Genomic DNA, 18,758 nt, shown 5'->3' on the forward strand with positions numbered 1-18,758 from the left:
GCTGCAAACGGCAGGCTTCGGTGGGGGACTCTCCGGGCTGTCTGCTGAGCTGGGCTCCAAGCATGCGGTGTGCAGGGACAGTCGGTTTATGGTGTCGGCATGGAAGGACGCCTTGCAGTTCTTTCCCACGTCGCTCTGTGCTTTCCCTCATGTCCCTTTCTGTCGTGCAGGAGACCGCAGTTCTTCATCTGGAAGTTTCTTCTGTTGCCAGCCCTGCCAGCTGCTGGCTGGGATGGCGCCCTCACTCACGGAGCCCCGGGCCCAGCAAACAAAAAGAGCAGAACCGCAGCCGCTTTGCCAGACGCACTCCCTGAGAATAATTTAGCTAGATTCTGTCCAGCAAACTAGGGATGTGTTGGCAGCCTCACAGGGTGGTCAGGAGGGAAGGTTTAGAGTCACCCCCAGGACCTAGCCGTCTCCTTTTCCCCATGCCCTCCCTCTAATGATTGAATGAATGAATTAAGGCTTCAAGTGTACTTTCCCAACAAGTTAGTCCCCGAGACAGCCGTCATGCTATGATCCTAAGTGGGCGAGGGCTCTGAGATAAGCAAAGGGGAAAGTGGAGTGGGTGGGAAGGCGCGGGAGATGCCAGGCGAGCTGCGAGAGATGGAGCTGTGAGTGACGGGAGGCAGTGCCACTTAGAGACAACGTCCTGAGGTTGATGCGGCCCAGACCTTCTCGTTGGGGTCACACTCACCTGCCTTCTCTGCACGCAGGAGGAAGAATGACGAGAACGTCACGCTGGAGACGGTCTGCCACGACCCCAAGGTTGCCTACCATGGATTTGTCCTGGACGATGCTGCTTCTCCAAAGTGTATCATGAAGGAAAGAAAGGGGTCCGGAGAGACTTTCTTCATGTGCTCCTGCAGCGCTGAGGAGTGCAACGACCACATCATCTTCTCCGAAGGTGAGTGTTCCTCTCCGAAGTCTGCAGGCGCAGGTACGTCCTTCCGTGGCTGGTGGGAGCGGGCTCGCAGGCCCCCTTACTTGCTGGAAAGAGGGGCTTAAGGGGTGACAGGGTCGGCTCCGGTCTGTATCCAGTCTGGCTCCTGGGAGCCACATTACGATTCTTCACCGTGGTTCTCCAGGCGCAGGGCCTGGAAAGGCAGTAGCGGCATCACCTGAGAACTTGATAGAAGTGCAGGTTCCAGGCCCCAGCCTGGCCGTGGCACTGGAAACTCTGGGTGCACGTCTAGCAGTCTGCATTTAAACAAGCCTTCCAGGTGATTCTGACGCCGCTCAAGTTTGAGAACGACTGGTCCAGCGGTGGAGGGGGAAGCTGTGTGATTCGGGAAGAGCCGTGCTTTGAGTCAGCTCACGTGGTCGTGTGCACACGCTCACTCCTCGGATTTGTCTAAAGGGCACTTACCCTTTGTCGCGTTTGAGGAGGACTGCGGTGCAGGGGCAGTGAGGCCAGCCCACACGCGGAGCCCCGCTCAGCCAGTGCCCGTCGGGGAAGTGCAGCAGCTGGCTCAGTGTGGAGGGAGGGCACCCACGTTTCCTACAGTGTAGAAACATGTTCACTGACTTTAAGGACGAAGGTAGTGTATGCCCTTTATCAAACATACAGACAACCCAGCAGTATATAACAACTTTAAAACGGAAGTACCTTCACCTGTCCCCTGACTCCCAGCCCAGCAGATGAGCTGTACTGATGGCCTGCTGGATACACCCGTCTCTGCCTTTCATCCATGTTAGCCCTCCTCCCCTCCCCTCTTTCCCTACTCTGTCCCTCTCTCCTTCCTACTTACCTTCCCTCCCTCCGTCTGCCCATCCGTCTGTCTGTCCACTCTGCCATCTGTCCCTCCGTCTGTCCATCTACGTGTCCATCTGTCTATTCATCCGTCCATCTGTCTGGCCATCCATCTGTTATTCTGTTATGCATTCACCCACCCATCCATCTGTCCATCCATCTATCTGTCCATCCATTCATTGTACCTGCTCATCCATCTTTCAGTGCAAATAGTTAATCATACTATAAATATTACCTGGCAATATTTTTTTTCACTCAGCCACTTTTATTCCTTTTCTAAACAAGGTAATATATATAGATCTATTGGAACCTGTTAATTGCTGTCTAGAATTGTATAAGCATATCTTCAAGTGACTTAACCATTCCCTTGTTGATAGATTGTTTTAGATATCTCCAGTTTTCCACTTAGTGCTACACTGACTATCTTAGTAAGAACATCTTACACATTTGTGCTAATATTTCTGCAAGATAGACTTCTAGAAATGAAATTTATGAATCAGAGATATGCACAGTTTAAATTTGGATAATTTACTATTAAGTTGTTCTCATGCCCCCAAAGATACATAAGCATATGAATTTCCATCTACTTTCTCCAACACTGGAGATTATGTCTTTTAATTTTTCCAGGCAGTAGTGAAAATAATATTCTTTTGGTTTTAGGATTGTAAATCAGAATAAGGAAAAGTTATTTTAGCCCTCCATAGATCCAATTCAATAAACAATCCTTTGGAAACCCAGGTGCTGGGCCGGCATACTACCCCTTCTGCCGTGTGTGTGCCAGCTACGGGGCACAGTGAGCCTCTGCTTTGTGGTGCTCGTGGGCGCTGCAGACCCACCTCTTCCTCTGTGTCCTTTAGCCAGTTTCCCTCCCTTCCTGCTCAGCTTCCCATCTGTGTGAAACTCTCAGCGTGCAAAGGCAGGCATGTGCACGTTGTTAGCACAGCACTTTTCAAAACCACTCCTCTCTCCTACTTTTTCCTCCTCCAAGCATGCCATTTCATTTTTACCTTATGTAATTTAAGTTAGGAGAGATGCTGCAACTAGATTTGATCACACTAGAACATGGCAACCCTGGTGTCCTGGTTTACCCTGTTAACCTTCCCCAAGTACTTCACCTTTAAAAAGAAGGCCCAGACTAAGCCAAAAGAGTTAATCCCTAATACTGGAATATCCATTCATATTTACTATCATCTGTGAAACTTTTCTTTCCTTTTGCATACTGGCTTATCCACAGTGGAAGAATTTATTTCATTCAAAGTTGACAAATGGCTTGAAAATTGGATAGATTATATATGTGTGTGTGTACTCCTGTACACTCTTAAGGTGTTTATGACTTCAGTTTTCAGTGTATTTCAACTCATGGGATAATCATGGGCACACGTTCATGTTTTCGTTATCAGACTGTTTCCTTGTGAGGTGAGATAATCAGCGTGAAGGCAGTTTCTCATTGTACAATTCAAGAAATCCAGCACAGCTGATGACTCAGATAGCTGCGTGATTTCAGAGTCTTCTGAAATGCTCCAGGGAGTATGCTTAAAAATAAGTCTTTCCTCTATGGTGGGATATTTTCCTCACCTACAACATCAGGTATTAGAACACTTTGGGACTGATTTCTCTTATTGCCACTATCTCTTCTTTATACTAAAGAATGAAAACTTAAAAAAAAAATGAAGTATAATTGACCTTAATGTGTTGTTAGTAATTACTGCTATATAGCAAAGTGATTCAGTTATACACCCACCCCCTCCCCCACACTCATTCTTTTGTATCTATTCTTTTGTGGCTGATCACAGGGGACTGAATACCGTTCTCTGTGCTCTACGGTAGGCCCTTGTTGTTTATCCACTCCATGTATGAAAGCGTACATCTGTTAATCCCGACCTCCCAGTCGATCCTCTCCCCGCCCCGTCCCCCTTGACAGCCACCAATCTGTTGCCTGTGTTCATGTTTCTGTCCCATAGATAGCTTCACTGGTGTTGTAGTTTAGATTCCACATATATGTGATCTCATACAGTATTTGTCTTTCTCTTTCTGACTGAGTATGACCATCTCCAGGTCCACCCAGGTTGCTGCAAATGGCATTATTCATTCTTTTTTATGGATGTGTTCAGTTCAGTCCAGTCGCTCAGTCGTGTCCGACTCTTTGCGACCCCATGAATCTCAGCACGCCAGGCCTCCCTGTCCATCCCCATCTCCTGGAGTTCACTCAGACTCACGTCCATTGAGTCCGTGATGCCATCCAGCCATCTCATCCTCGGTCGTCCCCTTCTCCTCCTGCCCCCAATCCCTTCCAGCATCAGAGTCTTTTCCAATGAGTCAACTCTTCGCATGAGGTGGCCACAGTACTGGAGTTTCAGCTTTAGCACCATTCCTTCCACAGAAATCCCAGGGCTGATCTCCTTCAGAATGGACTGGTTGGATCTGCACCACCTCTTTATCCATTTATGTGTTGATGGATGTCATGGCAACATTGCCAAACTAATCAGTCAACCCAAGAAGGATACAGTTGATCTTAAACCTGGTCATTTGGAAATGAGCTAAGTAAGCTTTACTCAGTCCTTTCCTGTGACAGAATTGCCCAATGAAATGGAGGTGTTTTTCCACAGTGGTAGTGAAGACATTTGTGTGTGTGGCACAGACTTTGTGCCAGCATGGAGCTCCACGTTGAGAAGATGAGGTGCCTTTTCAGGAATATTTCTTTGGTTTCCATGATAATGTTCACATTACTTTTTCTGTGGAATTGTAACCATACTATCGCCTAAAGCAAGAAGACACGTAGGAATGCCTTCAGGATGCATTTCACAAGATGCTGTTCTGAACTGGATCTCCAAGGGAGCTGTTGGATAGCCTGAGGAACCCTGGACAGGGAGTAGAGAGGCATTAAAGGGGTTCGCCTGCATCATTTTGCTCCTCAATTGTCTATTATGTTCATCTGCGGGGGTGAGAAGCTGGATCCCTGGCCATCCCATTCTCCTCCTGACTTAGAGCTGAACTTCTGGAAATGGCTAGGCCTCTTGGCCATGCGGGAAAGGGCATTAGCAGTAACCTCAAGCCTGGACTCTGAAAAGTTTGGTTTCAAGGCCAGAGCCCCACCCCCTTCATGACTGGCGTGCAGCATGCCCGAAACCCAGGCTGTGAAAATTCCTGAACAGCAGTAACAGTGGCCTCTCTCCTGCATAGGAGCCTGGTGTGGTTGTGCTGACTGCTTTCAGGCGCACTGCTTTGCTTCACTGCTTTGCTACAGGCATAACTTCTTTTGACATCATACTGTACCATTGTTTCCCAATTTACTCAGGTATATTTAACAAATAAAGTTGTACATATTTAAAGTGTACATCATGGTGACTTGATATACATATACTTTGTGAAAGGATTTCCACTCCCTACCCCCCTCATCTAGGCAATTCCCATATCCATCACCTCACATATTTGTCTTGTGTGTGAGATCATTGAAGTTCTACTCTTTTAGTAAATTTCAGTTGTACAATAATGTTATCACCTGTAGTCACCATGTTTTACACCAGATCCTCAATACTCATTCATCTTAGAGCTGACAGTTTGTATCCTTTTAACAACCTCTCTCTATTCCCCCATCCTCCAGCCCATGGCAACCACCATTTTTTTTTGCTGACTTTTTCACATTTATTTTGCTTATGTTAAATGTGTGTATTCTTGGATTCAGTTGGACCTAAGTTTATTCCTAATGTGGTTAAAAAGCACTAACTATAACACTGCAATCTCCAACCATTTTTCTGTTTTTATGAGTTAGCTTTTAAGATTCCACATGCAAATCCTACCACGAGGTATTTGTCTTTCTGTCTGGCTTATTTCATTTAGCATAATGTCCTCAGAGTCTACCTGTAATGTTGCAAGCAGCAGGATCCCCCTCTTTTTCGTGGCTGAACACCACTCCATTGTGTATGCACACCACATCTGTGTCCACGCGTCCCTTAACGGACACTGGGGTTGCCTCCACGCCCTGCTGATTATTAATGACGCTGCAGTGAATATGGGAGTGCAGGTATCTCATTGAGATCCTGTTTTTGTTTCTTTGGATAAATACCCAGGAGTGGAATTGCTGGATCGAATGGAAATTCCGTTTTTCTTTTTTTGAGGAACCTCCGTACTGTTCTCCACAGTGACTGCGCCAGTTTACGTTCCCATCAACAGTGTAGGGGGTTCCCTTTTCCTCACGTTCTTGGCAGCACTTGTCATCTCGGTCCTTTTTAGGGTCATAACTTTTTTTATGCTGAAATGAAGCCCATGCAGTTAGCTCGTTCAAACTTTTCATTTTACCCACAAAGAAATGGGTTTTTAGAGAGTGATATAAATTTCCCAAGATTTCACAGGTGGGTCTCCACCATTTGTCTGTGGGAGAGTTGGATAATTTGGTCTGTTTTTGAGGGAATACCATCAACCTCCCATGTTCGGGGGTGGGAGGGTTGCTTGTTAACAACTGTCTCACCCCATGCAAGGCTATGGACATACACCTGGTCACTGAACTGTACCCAGACTTCCCATTCAGCCAGTCCGAGGCAGGCAGCTCAACCAGAGGCTGTATCGTTCACAGGCTTGTGAGAGGACTGATCTTCACAAATGATGACTAGTGGGATGCTCATCTTTTGAGATGATCGTGGTCTCCCCGGTGAGATTTTCTGGGTTCAGATCCCAGCTAAGCCATTTATAAGTGGTTTGTCCTTGGATGAAACAGTTTCAGTTTTCCCCTCTGAAAAATAGGGATAGAAAACAGTGCTCACTTTGAATAGGATTTCTGTGAGGATAAATGTGTTTATTCGCGTGTGGAACGTAGAATAAGGCCTGGCAGAGAGCAAGTGTGCTATACGTTCTGGCTGTAAAGAGTCACTGTTGTTTCCTTTGATCCTTTTGAATCTTGTCTTTCGATTTAGCCAGAGGAGTGAGGCGCTTTGTACCAACGTCGTGTTGCGTTCTCCTTCTAGAAAATTCCTTCAGCAGACATGAGTATAGGTATTGTCCATCATCAGCAACAGCCCTGGGAATCAGAGGAAATCTGTCAAGAACGCTGTTGAGGAAACTATTCTCTGCATTGTCACCTTGCTGAGAAAGCCAGGAGAAATTTCTCTCAGCTCTCTGCCTTGGAAAGATTATTCCCTTCATGAGGGTATATTTGCTTCTGATCTTTAGGACAGCTTGAAGCGCAGAGAGCTTCAGCTAGAGCAGGGATTAGCAAACTTCTTTGCTAAAGGACCAGTTCCTGATTATTTGGGGCTTCACAGGCCGGAGAGTCTCTGTTGCAGCCACAGGCAGTATGTAAACAAGTTGGACACAGCTGTGTTCCAATAAAACTTTATTTACAAAACACGGCTTCGGGCCAGCCCCTGATGTGGATGTCACGTTTCACTGTATCTCTCCCTGCAGTGCTACCAGAAGAGCTCGAGTCATGCTTCTGGCAAGTATGTTGGTGTGGACTTTGTGTACTGACATCGCCCACTTGCTGGTTTTCCTGCATCTACTTTCCATTTGTCTTGATTCCAGCTCCCGCTCTTAATTTTTCTTGGCCTTTCCCCTGACTGCATCTATCTCTAGGTTGCATGAGATTTTACATTTTTACAGGATGGAACTGTCAGTAAATACGTCAGTTCTATCTAATTAACTTAGAAACCGGGGCTCTAGAAACCACTCTGACTCAGAGTTCACCCGATGTGGTTAAACAGCGATGCAGCCTCCACGCAGCAATGTGAGTGCCGCCGGCTGCCCGCGAGCTGCCTGCAGGCCCCGAGGTACCCCAGAGGCCGAGCGCAAGGGGCCGGGGCTCCTGGTAGCCACAGAGTCTCCGTCTCTCCTTTCTCATTGTTGTCGAGTTTCTTTTAAATGAAAACAGACTCTTTGGTTTGCAAGCCTAAAGCTGGCAGGAAGACAGATGACTTTTTTTTTACAGTATCAGACACGCGGTTTCCTGTCTCTGTTTAACTTGCTAGCAGATCATCTCAGCCAGCTGGGTCCCCATGGACCTGTGTGACCTTAATCCTGTCGCATCGCGCCACCCAGCAGACCCACTCTGCGTGTGGACCACGTGCCTTGCTCGCTCTGTGGACGCGTCTTGGTTTGTGAGGCAGGGAGGGCTGGGACATGCTGCCTCCTTCCTCTCCAGTCTCACTTTGCGTTCCCTCTGCTCCAGCAGGCAGGGGCTGGTTCCATGGGGAAGAGCCGAGTTTCTGCCGGTAAAGCAGCAGCAGAATGCTGGTGCCGGGCGGGCCTGGGTGTGCTGCTGCCCGTGAGCGCGCCCTTGCCACTCAAAATAGCCGGCTGGCCAGCTGGGCCTTTTTGTTTCAAGGAAAACAAAGCAGATTTACTTTCTGGTCTCAAAGCAAAAGGAAAACAGTAAGTGTGGAAACACGGTGGAGAAAAGTTGTTAGATGAGAAAGACAGTTATGGATTAAAGTTCCACGTCTCATTCCTGGGAAAAGAAATCAGTTATTTGAGGTGATGACTCAGTGCTGAAGGAGCCTTGGGTCATGAATGACTTAGAAGCACCCCCCGAATCCCCGAGTACAGCCCATGTCTGGTCAAGGAGATGATAAAGATCGTACATGCCAGAGGGTACGGTGACTCAGTCCAGTGAGGCTTAGCGTGTATTTGAAGTGTCTTCAGGCAAAGCAACTGGCTTCTGTAGGTTTTTTCCCCTTTTCCCTAAGCAGCAAAGTAAACAGAGATGCTTTGAGGCCATGTGTGGTTGCCGGCTGTGAATATTTCTACCCTGGAACCTCATTCTGACGTGAATCACAGCCGAGTGGAATCCATTAAGGACGCAGTCTGTCTCGAGTCCCAGCCCCTGGATGTGAGTGGCCAGTGAGACGCTTGGGCCAGTGGGGCTGGCCTTGTTACAAGTCTCCCCTCTCCCAGCCGCCGCCCTCGTGTTCTGTAAACAAGACGCAGATGGGTGACGGTGAAAAGGGGCCAGGAGACTGTTTGCTCCTTTCCAAGTACCCCAATGTCCCACCCGTGGAAAAACACTGGAGTTAGCTAGCCACTGGGAAACTGACCCTCATTTCCGCCCGTTCTGAACCCCAGAGGCTGTATTTACCTCTAGTTGGACATCTGGCTGACTGGTTTTTCGGAAAACCTTTTCTGATCCTCAAATAACTCTTGCTCGTTGCTAATTATGTAAAATTTCAATGTTCGCAGCAATAATTATGCCTTACAAAAGCTAATATCAGCTTTTAAAGAAACAATACATATTAGCTTCTCTACTTTAAAAAATATGTATACACCCCTGTCGCTGGCTCAGTGTCAGCAACAGTGGATCCTACACTTGGTGACTGAAATTCTTTTCAAGACTTCTCTTTTCCTGGGGTCGTGTCCTAGTCTGCTGTCAGGCTGAGGTCGGTCTTGGCCTTGGCTACACATTGGAAACACCTGAGAAGCTTTAAAAAATGACTCATTAACTGGGTCTTAGCCCTGCAGTTTCGGACTTAATTGGTCTGGGGCCTGGTGTCAGGATTTAAAAAAAAAAAAAACAAAAAAAAAAACAGCTCACCAAGATATTCTAATATGCAGCCAGTGTTGGAAACCACTGAATTCAAGACAGTTTGTCCTGCCAAAGGGATTTATATTTTTCATCCTGTTCCGCATATAACCTGAAAGAGGATGGGAACAATTAGAGTGGCAGTCACCACAGGAAGTGGCCAGACTCAGCCCCTGAGGCTAGAGGAGCAGAAGAACAAGCAGGCCGCACACCTGGGTCAGCCTTTCCCTGGGGAATTGTAGGGTGCCTTCATAGAGGCTGTCACCGTGCTCGCCACACTCCACGAGCAAGCGCTCCAGAACGAGGCCAGGGGCCTCCCTGGGTGGGCATCTCAGAACCGGTCAAATGACACATTCCGGGCAGGTTCATCTGCAGCCCTGAGGAGAGATGGCAGGGGTAGGGGCCGAAAACCAGCCAGAGCATGCTTCGGGCGGAGCCAAAGGGAAGGCAGGGGGTGGAGGTGTTTTGGTAATGAGGCAGGTGTTGGTACTGTGCACAATTGATATGCTTTTCTAAAGCCTTCTGGCCTTCCTGTTGGAGAAGATAGTGCGGTCACTCCAGCCCAGCCTCTCTACCTTAAGGTCTCTCGAAAACGTGAAGGGCCCTGAGACAGGGTCGATGATACGGCCCAGACCGTTCTTTTCCAGCCAAGGAGCAGAATGAGAGAATTGGGGCAGCAGCGGGGAGGGGGGTCTACACCAAGCCCAGGCTGAGTGAGCGCCCGGAGGACTCTCCCCGGACACGGGGGTGAGGAGATCCTGCTCCAGAGAGCGCGGTCAGCCCATGGAGAAAAGACGGTCATGAGACGTGTCCGCGTCGCGGGCAGAGCCTGGCTCCTTGTAGGCCCTGTCTCCTGTGGGAGGGACAAGCAGCGCAGGGGCAGGAATGCTCCCGGCGGGGACAGGACCCGGGCTCTGCCTGCCTGAAATGACCACATGGGACACCGGGCCAAACACACATATGAGACAAGGCCTGTCGGTTTACACAGTTGATGGTAAGCAAGCAGCTTATCAGAATGCGGGCTTGGCATCTGCTCAGCGGGTTCAGAGGTGAGTTCAGGTCATTCTGAAATTGGGGACTTGGTGAAGAGAGTGAAAAGGAGACGAGCACACCAGCTAGGAGTCGTCTTCATGCCTTGCTAAGAGCGGTGGGAGTCCTGCGCTACCACATTCCACGTGGGGGAGCTGGGTCTGGTGAAACGTCACAGAGAATCTTGAGGAACAGGAATGATTTCGGAGAACAGATCACTTTATACTCAGAAAAAGGACCCAGTGTATATGGGGTGCCTGCTTCTTGCTGGGTGGGCAAATTTTAGGGTCTGATAAATATGAGCATGATAAATAGGTCTTTTCAGGAGTGACTGAAGAAAATAGAGATGTTGAGCCTGAAAAAGGTGATTTAGGGAAATGGGCTAAATGCCCAGCAACAGTTTGAGAACTCCCATCCCATAGCAGAGGGAGGCACTGTGTCATCTTTTGCTTCAAGAGAATAGCAGGAAAGCTGGTAAGTGGGCTTATGGGAAGGCCATACCTGATTATAAAGAATGTGTTCTAGAATAACCCAGTGTTAAGACTTTCTCCTAAGATGTCTGTCGGGATGTAGAGTATAGGGCGACTTACAGAGGAGTGGAGTCCTGCTGTGATTACCTTTATGGCAGGTTTCCTCTGCACCTCTCAGGAGTGTTCTGAGGAGGTCTCATCCTGGAGTAGACTGCCTGAAAGGCCCTTTACGGGGGAGAGAGGAAGGGAAGAAGTAAATAATGGAGGCTGGAGTGGGATGTGAGGAGGGAGGCAAAACTTACTTTTGAAATATGTACAGTTAGAAGAAAACAATCACATGGGCTGGAGAGAATTCATCATTTGGGGAAAAAGTATTCTCGAAGTCTGTCTAGTGTCAAACAATGCTGTCCACATGCTGGAAGTTTAATTAGGCCCTGCATGAGCTCCTGGCCTTCTGTTGTTTAATTAAAATGGTTTTTTTTACTATTTGGCTGAATTTGTTTACTTTTTCTTGAGATGATGGATAGGGAATTATCTCTCTCTCTGCACTCCCCCTGCAGTTTTTCTACTAGAACATTCTCATGGGCCATTTTCTCACTGGCTGGCAGAGTATGGTTGTCCTAGGGCTTTGCCAACAAGTCCTGTCTGCGGCAGACTCCCAGGGGATGTTTGCTGAAGCGGTGCTTCTCAGACCGGAGTGTGTAAGTGAGTCTCATGGAGGACTCTCTCACACGCAGGGCTGCTGCCGCAGTGTAGCACAGGGTGAGATGCGGCGTTTCCCCAAGTCCCCAGCTGGTGCCTGCTGACTGCGCCGGTCTGAGGGCATACATACCCTGAACAGCAGCGTTCCAGGAGATTCTTTTTGTACCATGCCATCAGTATTTTTAAAGATGAGAAAATATACAAAATTTTGGAACTCCCAAGTTAGAAAGTATGTATATAGAGTAACTCCCGGATTAGAAAGTATGTATGTAGTATGATGGATGAGGATGTAAGGGAGAGACGGGGCAAGAACAGAGGAAAGCTAATAGGATGTGGATGTCGCAGAATAAGGAGGCAGTTTGCTTTGCTTCTTACAAGAGCCTGTGTATTTTCTTCTAGGGACCCATGTCCTCTAGGGGCCAGGGCTGCGACTCAGTAACCCTTCCCTTGTTTGTTGAGTGAACACACTTGGAACTTAGCCAGTAAATGTTTACGGGATGTTGGTACCTTTTGTTCACTTTCAACATCTTCTTTATTATAACTGGGTCCAACATCACTAGATATGTGGTAAAACTGAGTTTTGCCTCTGGGAAAACAGAGTTCAAACCAGACAGCCAAAAAGCACCTGCCTCTCTTCTCTTAGTATAGCCAGACTGACTCCCTCCATAGCCTTCTACTTGCTTTTTTTTTTAATTGAGGTATAGTTGATTTACAGTGCTGTGGGTGTTTGAGGTGTGCAGCAAAGTGGCTCAGTTATATATACATATATACACACACACATTCTTTTCCATTGTAGATTATTACGAGGTATTGAATATAGCTCCCTGTGCTATATGGGTCCTTAATTGTTTACCTGTTTTATATGTAGTATCAATTGTTTGTACCTCCTAATCCTATATTCCTAATTTATCCCCTCTCCCACACTTTCCCCTTTGGTAACTGTAAGTTTACTTTTGAAATCTCGGAGTCTGTTTCTGTTTTGTTAATTCGTTCATTTGTATCGGTTTTTAGATTCTACCTGAAGTGATATCATATGAAATTCGTCTTTCTCTGTCTGACTTACTTCACTTGGTGTGATCATCTCCAGGTCCACCCATGTTGCTGCGAATGGCATTATTTCATTCTTTCTAATGTCTGAGTACTATTCCATCACACACAGACACACACAGAGACACACACACACACACACACACACACACACACACACACACACACACCATGCCTTCTTTTACTGTTGATGGACATTGTGGTGGCTTCCATGTCTTGGCGATTGTAAATAGTGCTGCAGTGAACACGGAACAACATATTTCTCCAGATACATGCCTAGGAGTGGGACTGCCAGACTGTATGATAGCTTTGTTTTTAAGAAACCTCCATACTGTTCTCCATAGTAGCTGTTACCAATTTACATTCCCACCAACAGTGTAGGACGGTTCCCTTTTCTCCACATCCTCTCCTGCATTTCTTGTTTGTAGATTTTTTGATAATGGCCATTCTGATCAATGGGAGGTGGTACGTCATTGTAGTTTTGATTCGCTTTTCTTTAATAATTAAAATATTGATCATCTTTTTATGTGCATTTTGGATATACATATGTCTTCTTTGGAGGTATGTCTATTTAGCTCTTCTCATTTTTTTTTTCAGAATTAAAAAAAATATTTACTTTTGGCTGTGCTGGGTCTTCTCTAGTTGCGGTGCTTGGGTTTCTCTCATTGCAGAGACCTGGCTGCAGGTCACATGGGCTTCTAGAGTTGCGGCCCATTGGCTCCGTAGTTGTGGCTCTGGGGCTCCTGAGCACAGGCTCTGTAGTTGTGGCATGCAGGCTTAGTTGTTCCGTGGGCTGTGGGATCCTCCTGTGTCAGGTTGAACCCGTATCCCCTGCATCGGCAGATGGATTTTTTACCACTGAGCTACCCGGAACACCCCCACCCGCTTTTTTGATTTTTTTTTTTTCTTAATATTGAGCTGCACGAGCTATTTGCATATTTTAGAGATTAATCCCTTGTGGGTCGCTTCATTTGCAGACCTTTTCTCCCGTTCTCTGGGTTGTCTTTTTGTTTCTTTTGCTGTGCAAAAGCTTCAGAATCCCAAGTTCTTAAAAACCAACTTCTACCATGCTGCTTCCTCTAAATATACAGAATGATAACTGTCAGGTTTTGGTTTTGTTTTTTTCTTTCCATGCTGCATGGCTTGTGGGATCTTAATTTCTCAACCAGGGATAGAACCCAGACCCTTGCCAGTGAAAGCACAGAGTCCCCATCACTGGACTGCCATTGTAGAATCTACTTTGATTATTCTTAGGAGTTTCTATTGCCTGATAAAATATTGCTAGTTTAAATCTAGAAATTTTTTTTCTAGACTTCTATTGACCACTTTTTCTTCAAATTGTCCATAAAGGCAACTTGTAAGTGTGTATTAAGAAAATCATGAAATCGAATCTCAGCTCGATGTAGTGTCTGGTTTAGAGGCAAAGAAGTAACATGAAAAGTACAATACCTTTCTTAGATTGTAGACTTGGAAAACTCAAGAGAAGTTTCCTTCCAAGGGCTGCAAGTTCAGGATTTGAAATTCAGTCACTGTTGGGTAATGTCCTGTACAAAAAGTGACCTTAAACCCCAGGCTGCAAACACAGCAGGGCAGAGATATGATTTGGGGATATACAGGAGACTTGGGATAAAACTTCTCAAGCCATTTTAACAAAATGTACTTTGTGTTGGTCTCTTTGGAAATAATAGGGTTTTTGGACTGAATGAAGAGTGCTTTAAATACTGTGAGCTTGTCTTCCTGATGCCACATCACCCCTTACATATAAATTGTATCATCACAACAGCAGTTGCCTGTGAGTGGCTCTGTTCATACAGTGGATAAGCAAGCCCAGTGACATTTGGAGGCTAAACAACACTGATCAGGTGTAAAGGACCAGGCAAGATGAGCCTGTCTGGGTAGACCTTCTTACCTGGTATGGCACATTCCACCATTCTGCCTCCCAGTACTGGTTGGTTGGGATGTAAGTCACGTTGAGTAGAAATAGCTCTAGTTGGCCTCAGTGCCTGAGCCGTTTTTCAAAGGAATGCATTTGAAATATCCCCATTAGAATAAGGTTTGCTGAAGATTGTTGGTATGTATTCCTTATGGAGGCCTTTTGCTCTATCATATACTTTCTCTGTATCTACCAAACTGATCATACATTTTTTTTCTCCTTTAAATTATTAGTGTGGTCAGTGATAGGAGTTGTTTTCTTTGCATATTTGTTTTTAATTTAAAATAATACTTTTATAGCTTTGGCTGGATTTGGCTTGCTAACATTTTTATTATTGGTGTTAGTGGTAAAGAACATGAATGTCAATGCAGGAGACATAAGAGACCAGCGTTTGATCCCTGGGTCGGGAAGATGCCCTGGAGGAGGGCATGGCAACCCACTCCAGTTATTCTTGCCTGGAGAATCCCCTGGACGAGGAGCTTGGCAGGCCATAGGGTCGCAAAGAGTCAGACATGACTGAAGCAACTTAGCACTGCACAACACACCATTTTTATTTAGAATTCGTTTTTCAAATCGTAGTATGTGAGTGAGATTGTTCTGTAATTTTCATATATTCTTTTTGGTTCTGGTCGTCCTGTTTTCAAAGTATGAGACACAGTGCTTTTCCTATTTACTGAGTTTGGGTGACATTGAAATGACCTATCCTTGAAAGCTTGGTGGCTTTCAACTTCATCTGAGATGGGTGTGTATTACGGTCTTTGAGGGGAACACTGTTGCTCCCATGTTTTTGGATACTTTCTTCCCCAGTTTCTACTGGGAAAAAAGAAACTTTCAGATAAGCTGAAAGAATGCAACCGTGAGCCCCTGTGTACCTTTTCCCTTTCCATTTGCCACCTTCTTATCCTGTGGGTATTTTCGGGGGTGGGGGTGTATTACAGTCACAGTTCAGTTTCCCCAGAGCAGTGAAGTCACTGCTGGTCCAGTCAAGGACCAGGCATGGCCTTCAGTTGTTCTGATTCTTCCATGTGTCTCTGATTTTTTGTGACTTTGACTTTAAACAGGTGGACCACTGATTTCATTGAGGCACATTCTGGATATATCTGATGGTTCCCCACTTGTTTTGACAATGGTCAAACATTTCTATAAGAAGTCCACTGGCATTATTATTGTAGGAAGTTTAGGGGGTTGACAATTCTGCAAAAAACAAACTCTGACATGTGTATCCAGTCACTGGTACTAAGAAATTTGACAGTGAATCATGGGCTTTAAAAAAGATTCAAAATTACAGTTGTACTCTATAACTACTCAATTTCTTTAATGTTTGTAAGATTATTCAATTTTGGGGGGCTCAGTTTTAGTGAATTACACATATTAATTTTTAGGATGTTGACCAGTATTGTTTAAGTTTTCAAACTTACTGGCAAAAAGTTTTTCCGGTGCCTGAGATTCTGTGTCCCCCAGGCCTCTATCTGCCCTTCACTGCACGTCAGTGTCACCGAGGTTCATCTGTGTGTTGGTCACTGCAGCAGAGTCCATCAGTGTTGCTGGTCCCTCCTGTGTCTTTGTTTTCCATTCCTCTGATTTCAGTGTTTCTCTTTACTCTCTTTCCTTCTCTTTGACTGTATACTCTGGTCCTTTCTCTAAAAGTTCTTTTGAACCCTCTGTTGGCTGAAGATCCTGGGAGCTACCGTCAGCATCCCTCTTGAGGGACACTCCCCCTGCAGCTGGCCACTGCCTGCCACACCAGCCACCACTGTATACACAGGATCCCCGTGCACGTGTCTAGGAAGTGACCTGCCACGCCAGCCTCTACTGTACACACAGGATTCCTGTGCGCATGTCTAGGAAGTGACCTGCCACGCCAGCCTTTGCTGTACACACAGGATCCCCGTGCGTGTGTCTAGGAAGTGACCTGCCACGCCAGCCTCTACTGTACACAGAGGATTCCTGTGCGCATGTCTAGGAAGTGACCTGCACGCCAGCCTCCACTGTTCACACAGGATCCCCATGTGTGTGTCTGGGAAATGAGACCTGATTCAGATCCAGCACCGTGGCTACAGGACTTCAAAATGATCCACGTGAAACCAGTGCTTGGCATTTAGTAGGTTCTCAGTAAATGAGAGCTGTAGTTCTAAATATCACCATTAACCCAGTGGCTTTAGGCAGGAAATTCTCCCTTCCCCCAGCCTCTCTCTCCTGAGCACAGCTTCCTTGCTTGGCTCTCAGCCAGTTGCATATATATCCTGTTGCTTTAGATGCACATGCTGGCGTGGGGGAGTCTCTGTGGCTGGATGTCACTGCTGGCTTCAAGAAGCTCTGTGGTTGCCTTGCAGTGTTCACCAGTGCACCGAGGTGCATAGAGAGCGAGCATCTGTAGCCCTTTCTGTTGCTTGGGTCACTTCGTGCCTTGGTAAATTTCTGCCCAGACTGCTTCACTGAGTCAGAGGAATTGCAGAGCCAATTCAACTAGTGAAGTAAGCGCACCTCTCTCACAGTTAGCTCTGTTGATTTGGTTTTTATCAAGATGCATTAAGCAATCCATATAGGCATTTTAACTCTTGACCTTAGTTTAATGTCTTTTTCACTATGTGACTTTTTTGAAGAAAAAATAAATTATAGAGATTCAGTGTTAAGTTCCTTTTGGCAAGCAGCGATAGATTTGGGCCTCACAGAGGACTTGAAAGAGCTTGGGAGTGACCTCTTTTCATTGTGGTGTGTGTGTGTGGGATTAGGCAAGTTGTTTACTTTTAAATTACTCAGGAGGAACCTATACCAAGGACATTCCCCTTGAGGTTTTCTGCCAGTTTGTATGTTTTTATGGCATACTAACATTTATCTTTGACGTTTGTCCTTAAAAAATATTTATCAAGATTCTGACATTTGCAAATGGCTCTTTATTTGCAGCTCACTTGGGCTCCTGTACGAGGGACACATTTGGTTGGAAATTTTGGGAATTACCAACCTAGATAGCATATTGAAAAGCTATTACTTTGCCAACAAAGGTCCGCCTAGTCAAGACTATGGTTTTTCCAGTGGTCATGTATGGATGTGAGAGTTGGACTGTGAAGAAGGCTGAGTGCCGAAGAATTGATGCTTTTGAACTGTGGTGTTGGAGAAGACTGTTGAGAGTCCCTTGGACTGCAAGGAGATCCAACCAGTCCTTTCTAAAGGAGATCAGCCCTGGGTGTTCTTTGGAAGGAATATGCTAAAGCTGAAACTCCAGTACTTTGGCCACCTCATGTGAAGAGTCGACTCACTGGAAAAAATTCTGATGCTGGGAGGGATTGGGGGCAGGAGGAAAAGGGGACAACAGAGGATGAGATGGCTGGATGGCATCACCGACTCCATGGACGTGAGTTTGAGTGAACTCCGGGAGTTGGTGATGGACAGGGAGGCCTGGTGTGCTGCAATTCATGGGGTCGCAAAGAGTCCGACATGACTGAGCAACTGAACTGAGCTGAACTGAACTGAAACAGCCTGTTGGGTCCATTGCTGGGGAGACAGCTTGGTGGTGTGGAGAGAACACGGGCTCTGGAGCCATCAGACCTGCAGGAAATGGGGCCCCCTCAGTTTCTCCCCTCCCCACCCCCACGCTCACTCTGCCTTCCCTCCTTTCCACCTTCCCCTCCCTTCCCTCTGGTAGCCTCCTCTGTAAACTAGGCAGTGAACAGAAGGCTGCTGGGGAAGTAAAGTGAGATGCTGCTGATACAGTGAGGGACCCAGGACTCAGCTCAGTAAAACCCATAAGCGGTTGGTTACCTCCACCGTTCTTCACAGAGTTCAGAGAAGGGTTTCCCATCCTTTTCCACTGCAGAGCTGCCCTCACAAGGGCAGAATCTACCCTTGTCCCTGGGGTACAACACACCATCCCAGGAGGACCGCTCGTTGGCACCATTTCTCCCTTACTCAGTTCCTGCAGAAACAGAGGCATCTGGAAGTTTCTGCTCCAGGAAACCCAGGCAGAGAGACCAGCACTCAACGCCTTCACCCAGCCAGAGCTCTCTGGTGCTGTACGTGCCACGCATGCTGGGACGCCTAGGGAAGCCTGTGGATCTCTTCACAGTGATGTCTTTAAAACAGCACACACAGGAATTCAAAGAAAATCCAACATAGAGTCATACAATTAAACCATACAAATGACTTAAGAAATTTGTGATATAGTAATCTTTGCTTCTATAGTAATGGTTTAAGTAACAAGATCTAGCATCAGATGGAACAAACTGGAATGGCTAAGTGCTGCATATAGAGGATTCGTTGAGGCCTCTGCAAGAAACGTTAACACGGCATAAAAATATCTGTGGTTTCTCTTGGTGACAAAGT

The 18,758-nt window shown here is 46.5% G+C and overlaps 1 protein-coding gene across 7 annotated transcripts in view; it reads left to right on the forward strand.

Moving 5' to 3' along the window:
* The window catches only part of TGFBR2 (transforming growth factor beta receptor 2), an 89,526-nt gene that overhangs the window by 41,185 nt on the left and 29,583 nt on the right, over nt 1-18,758 (forward strand). For 5 of the 7 annotated variants that reach the window (XM_068982915.1, XM_068982912.1, XM_068982914.1 and 2 more), the window contains one exon: nt 717-907. The exons of the other annotated variants lie outside the window; for them this stretch is intronic. In XM_068982915.1, the coding sequence (XP_068839016.1) occupies nt 717-907 (191 nt within the window). The remainder of the gene's footprint in view (nt 1-716; nt 908-18,758) is intronic. 7 annotated transcript variants of the gene reach the window in all.

Source organism: Capricornis sumatraensis, chromosome 10 (assembly GCF_032405125.1).
Source record: "Capricornis sumatraensis isolate serow.1 chromosome 10, serow.2, whole genome shotgun sequence".
In the NCBI taxonomy this organism is placed as follows: domain Eukaryota; kingdom Metazoa; phylum Chordata; class Mammalia; order Artiodactyla; family Bovidae; genus Capricornis; species Capricornis sumatraensis.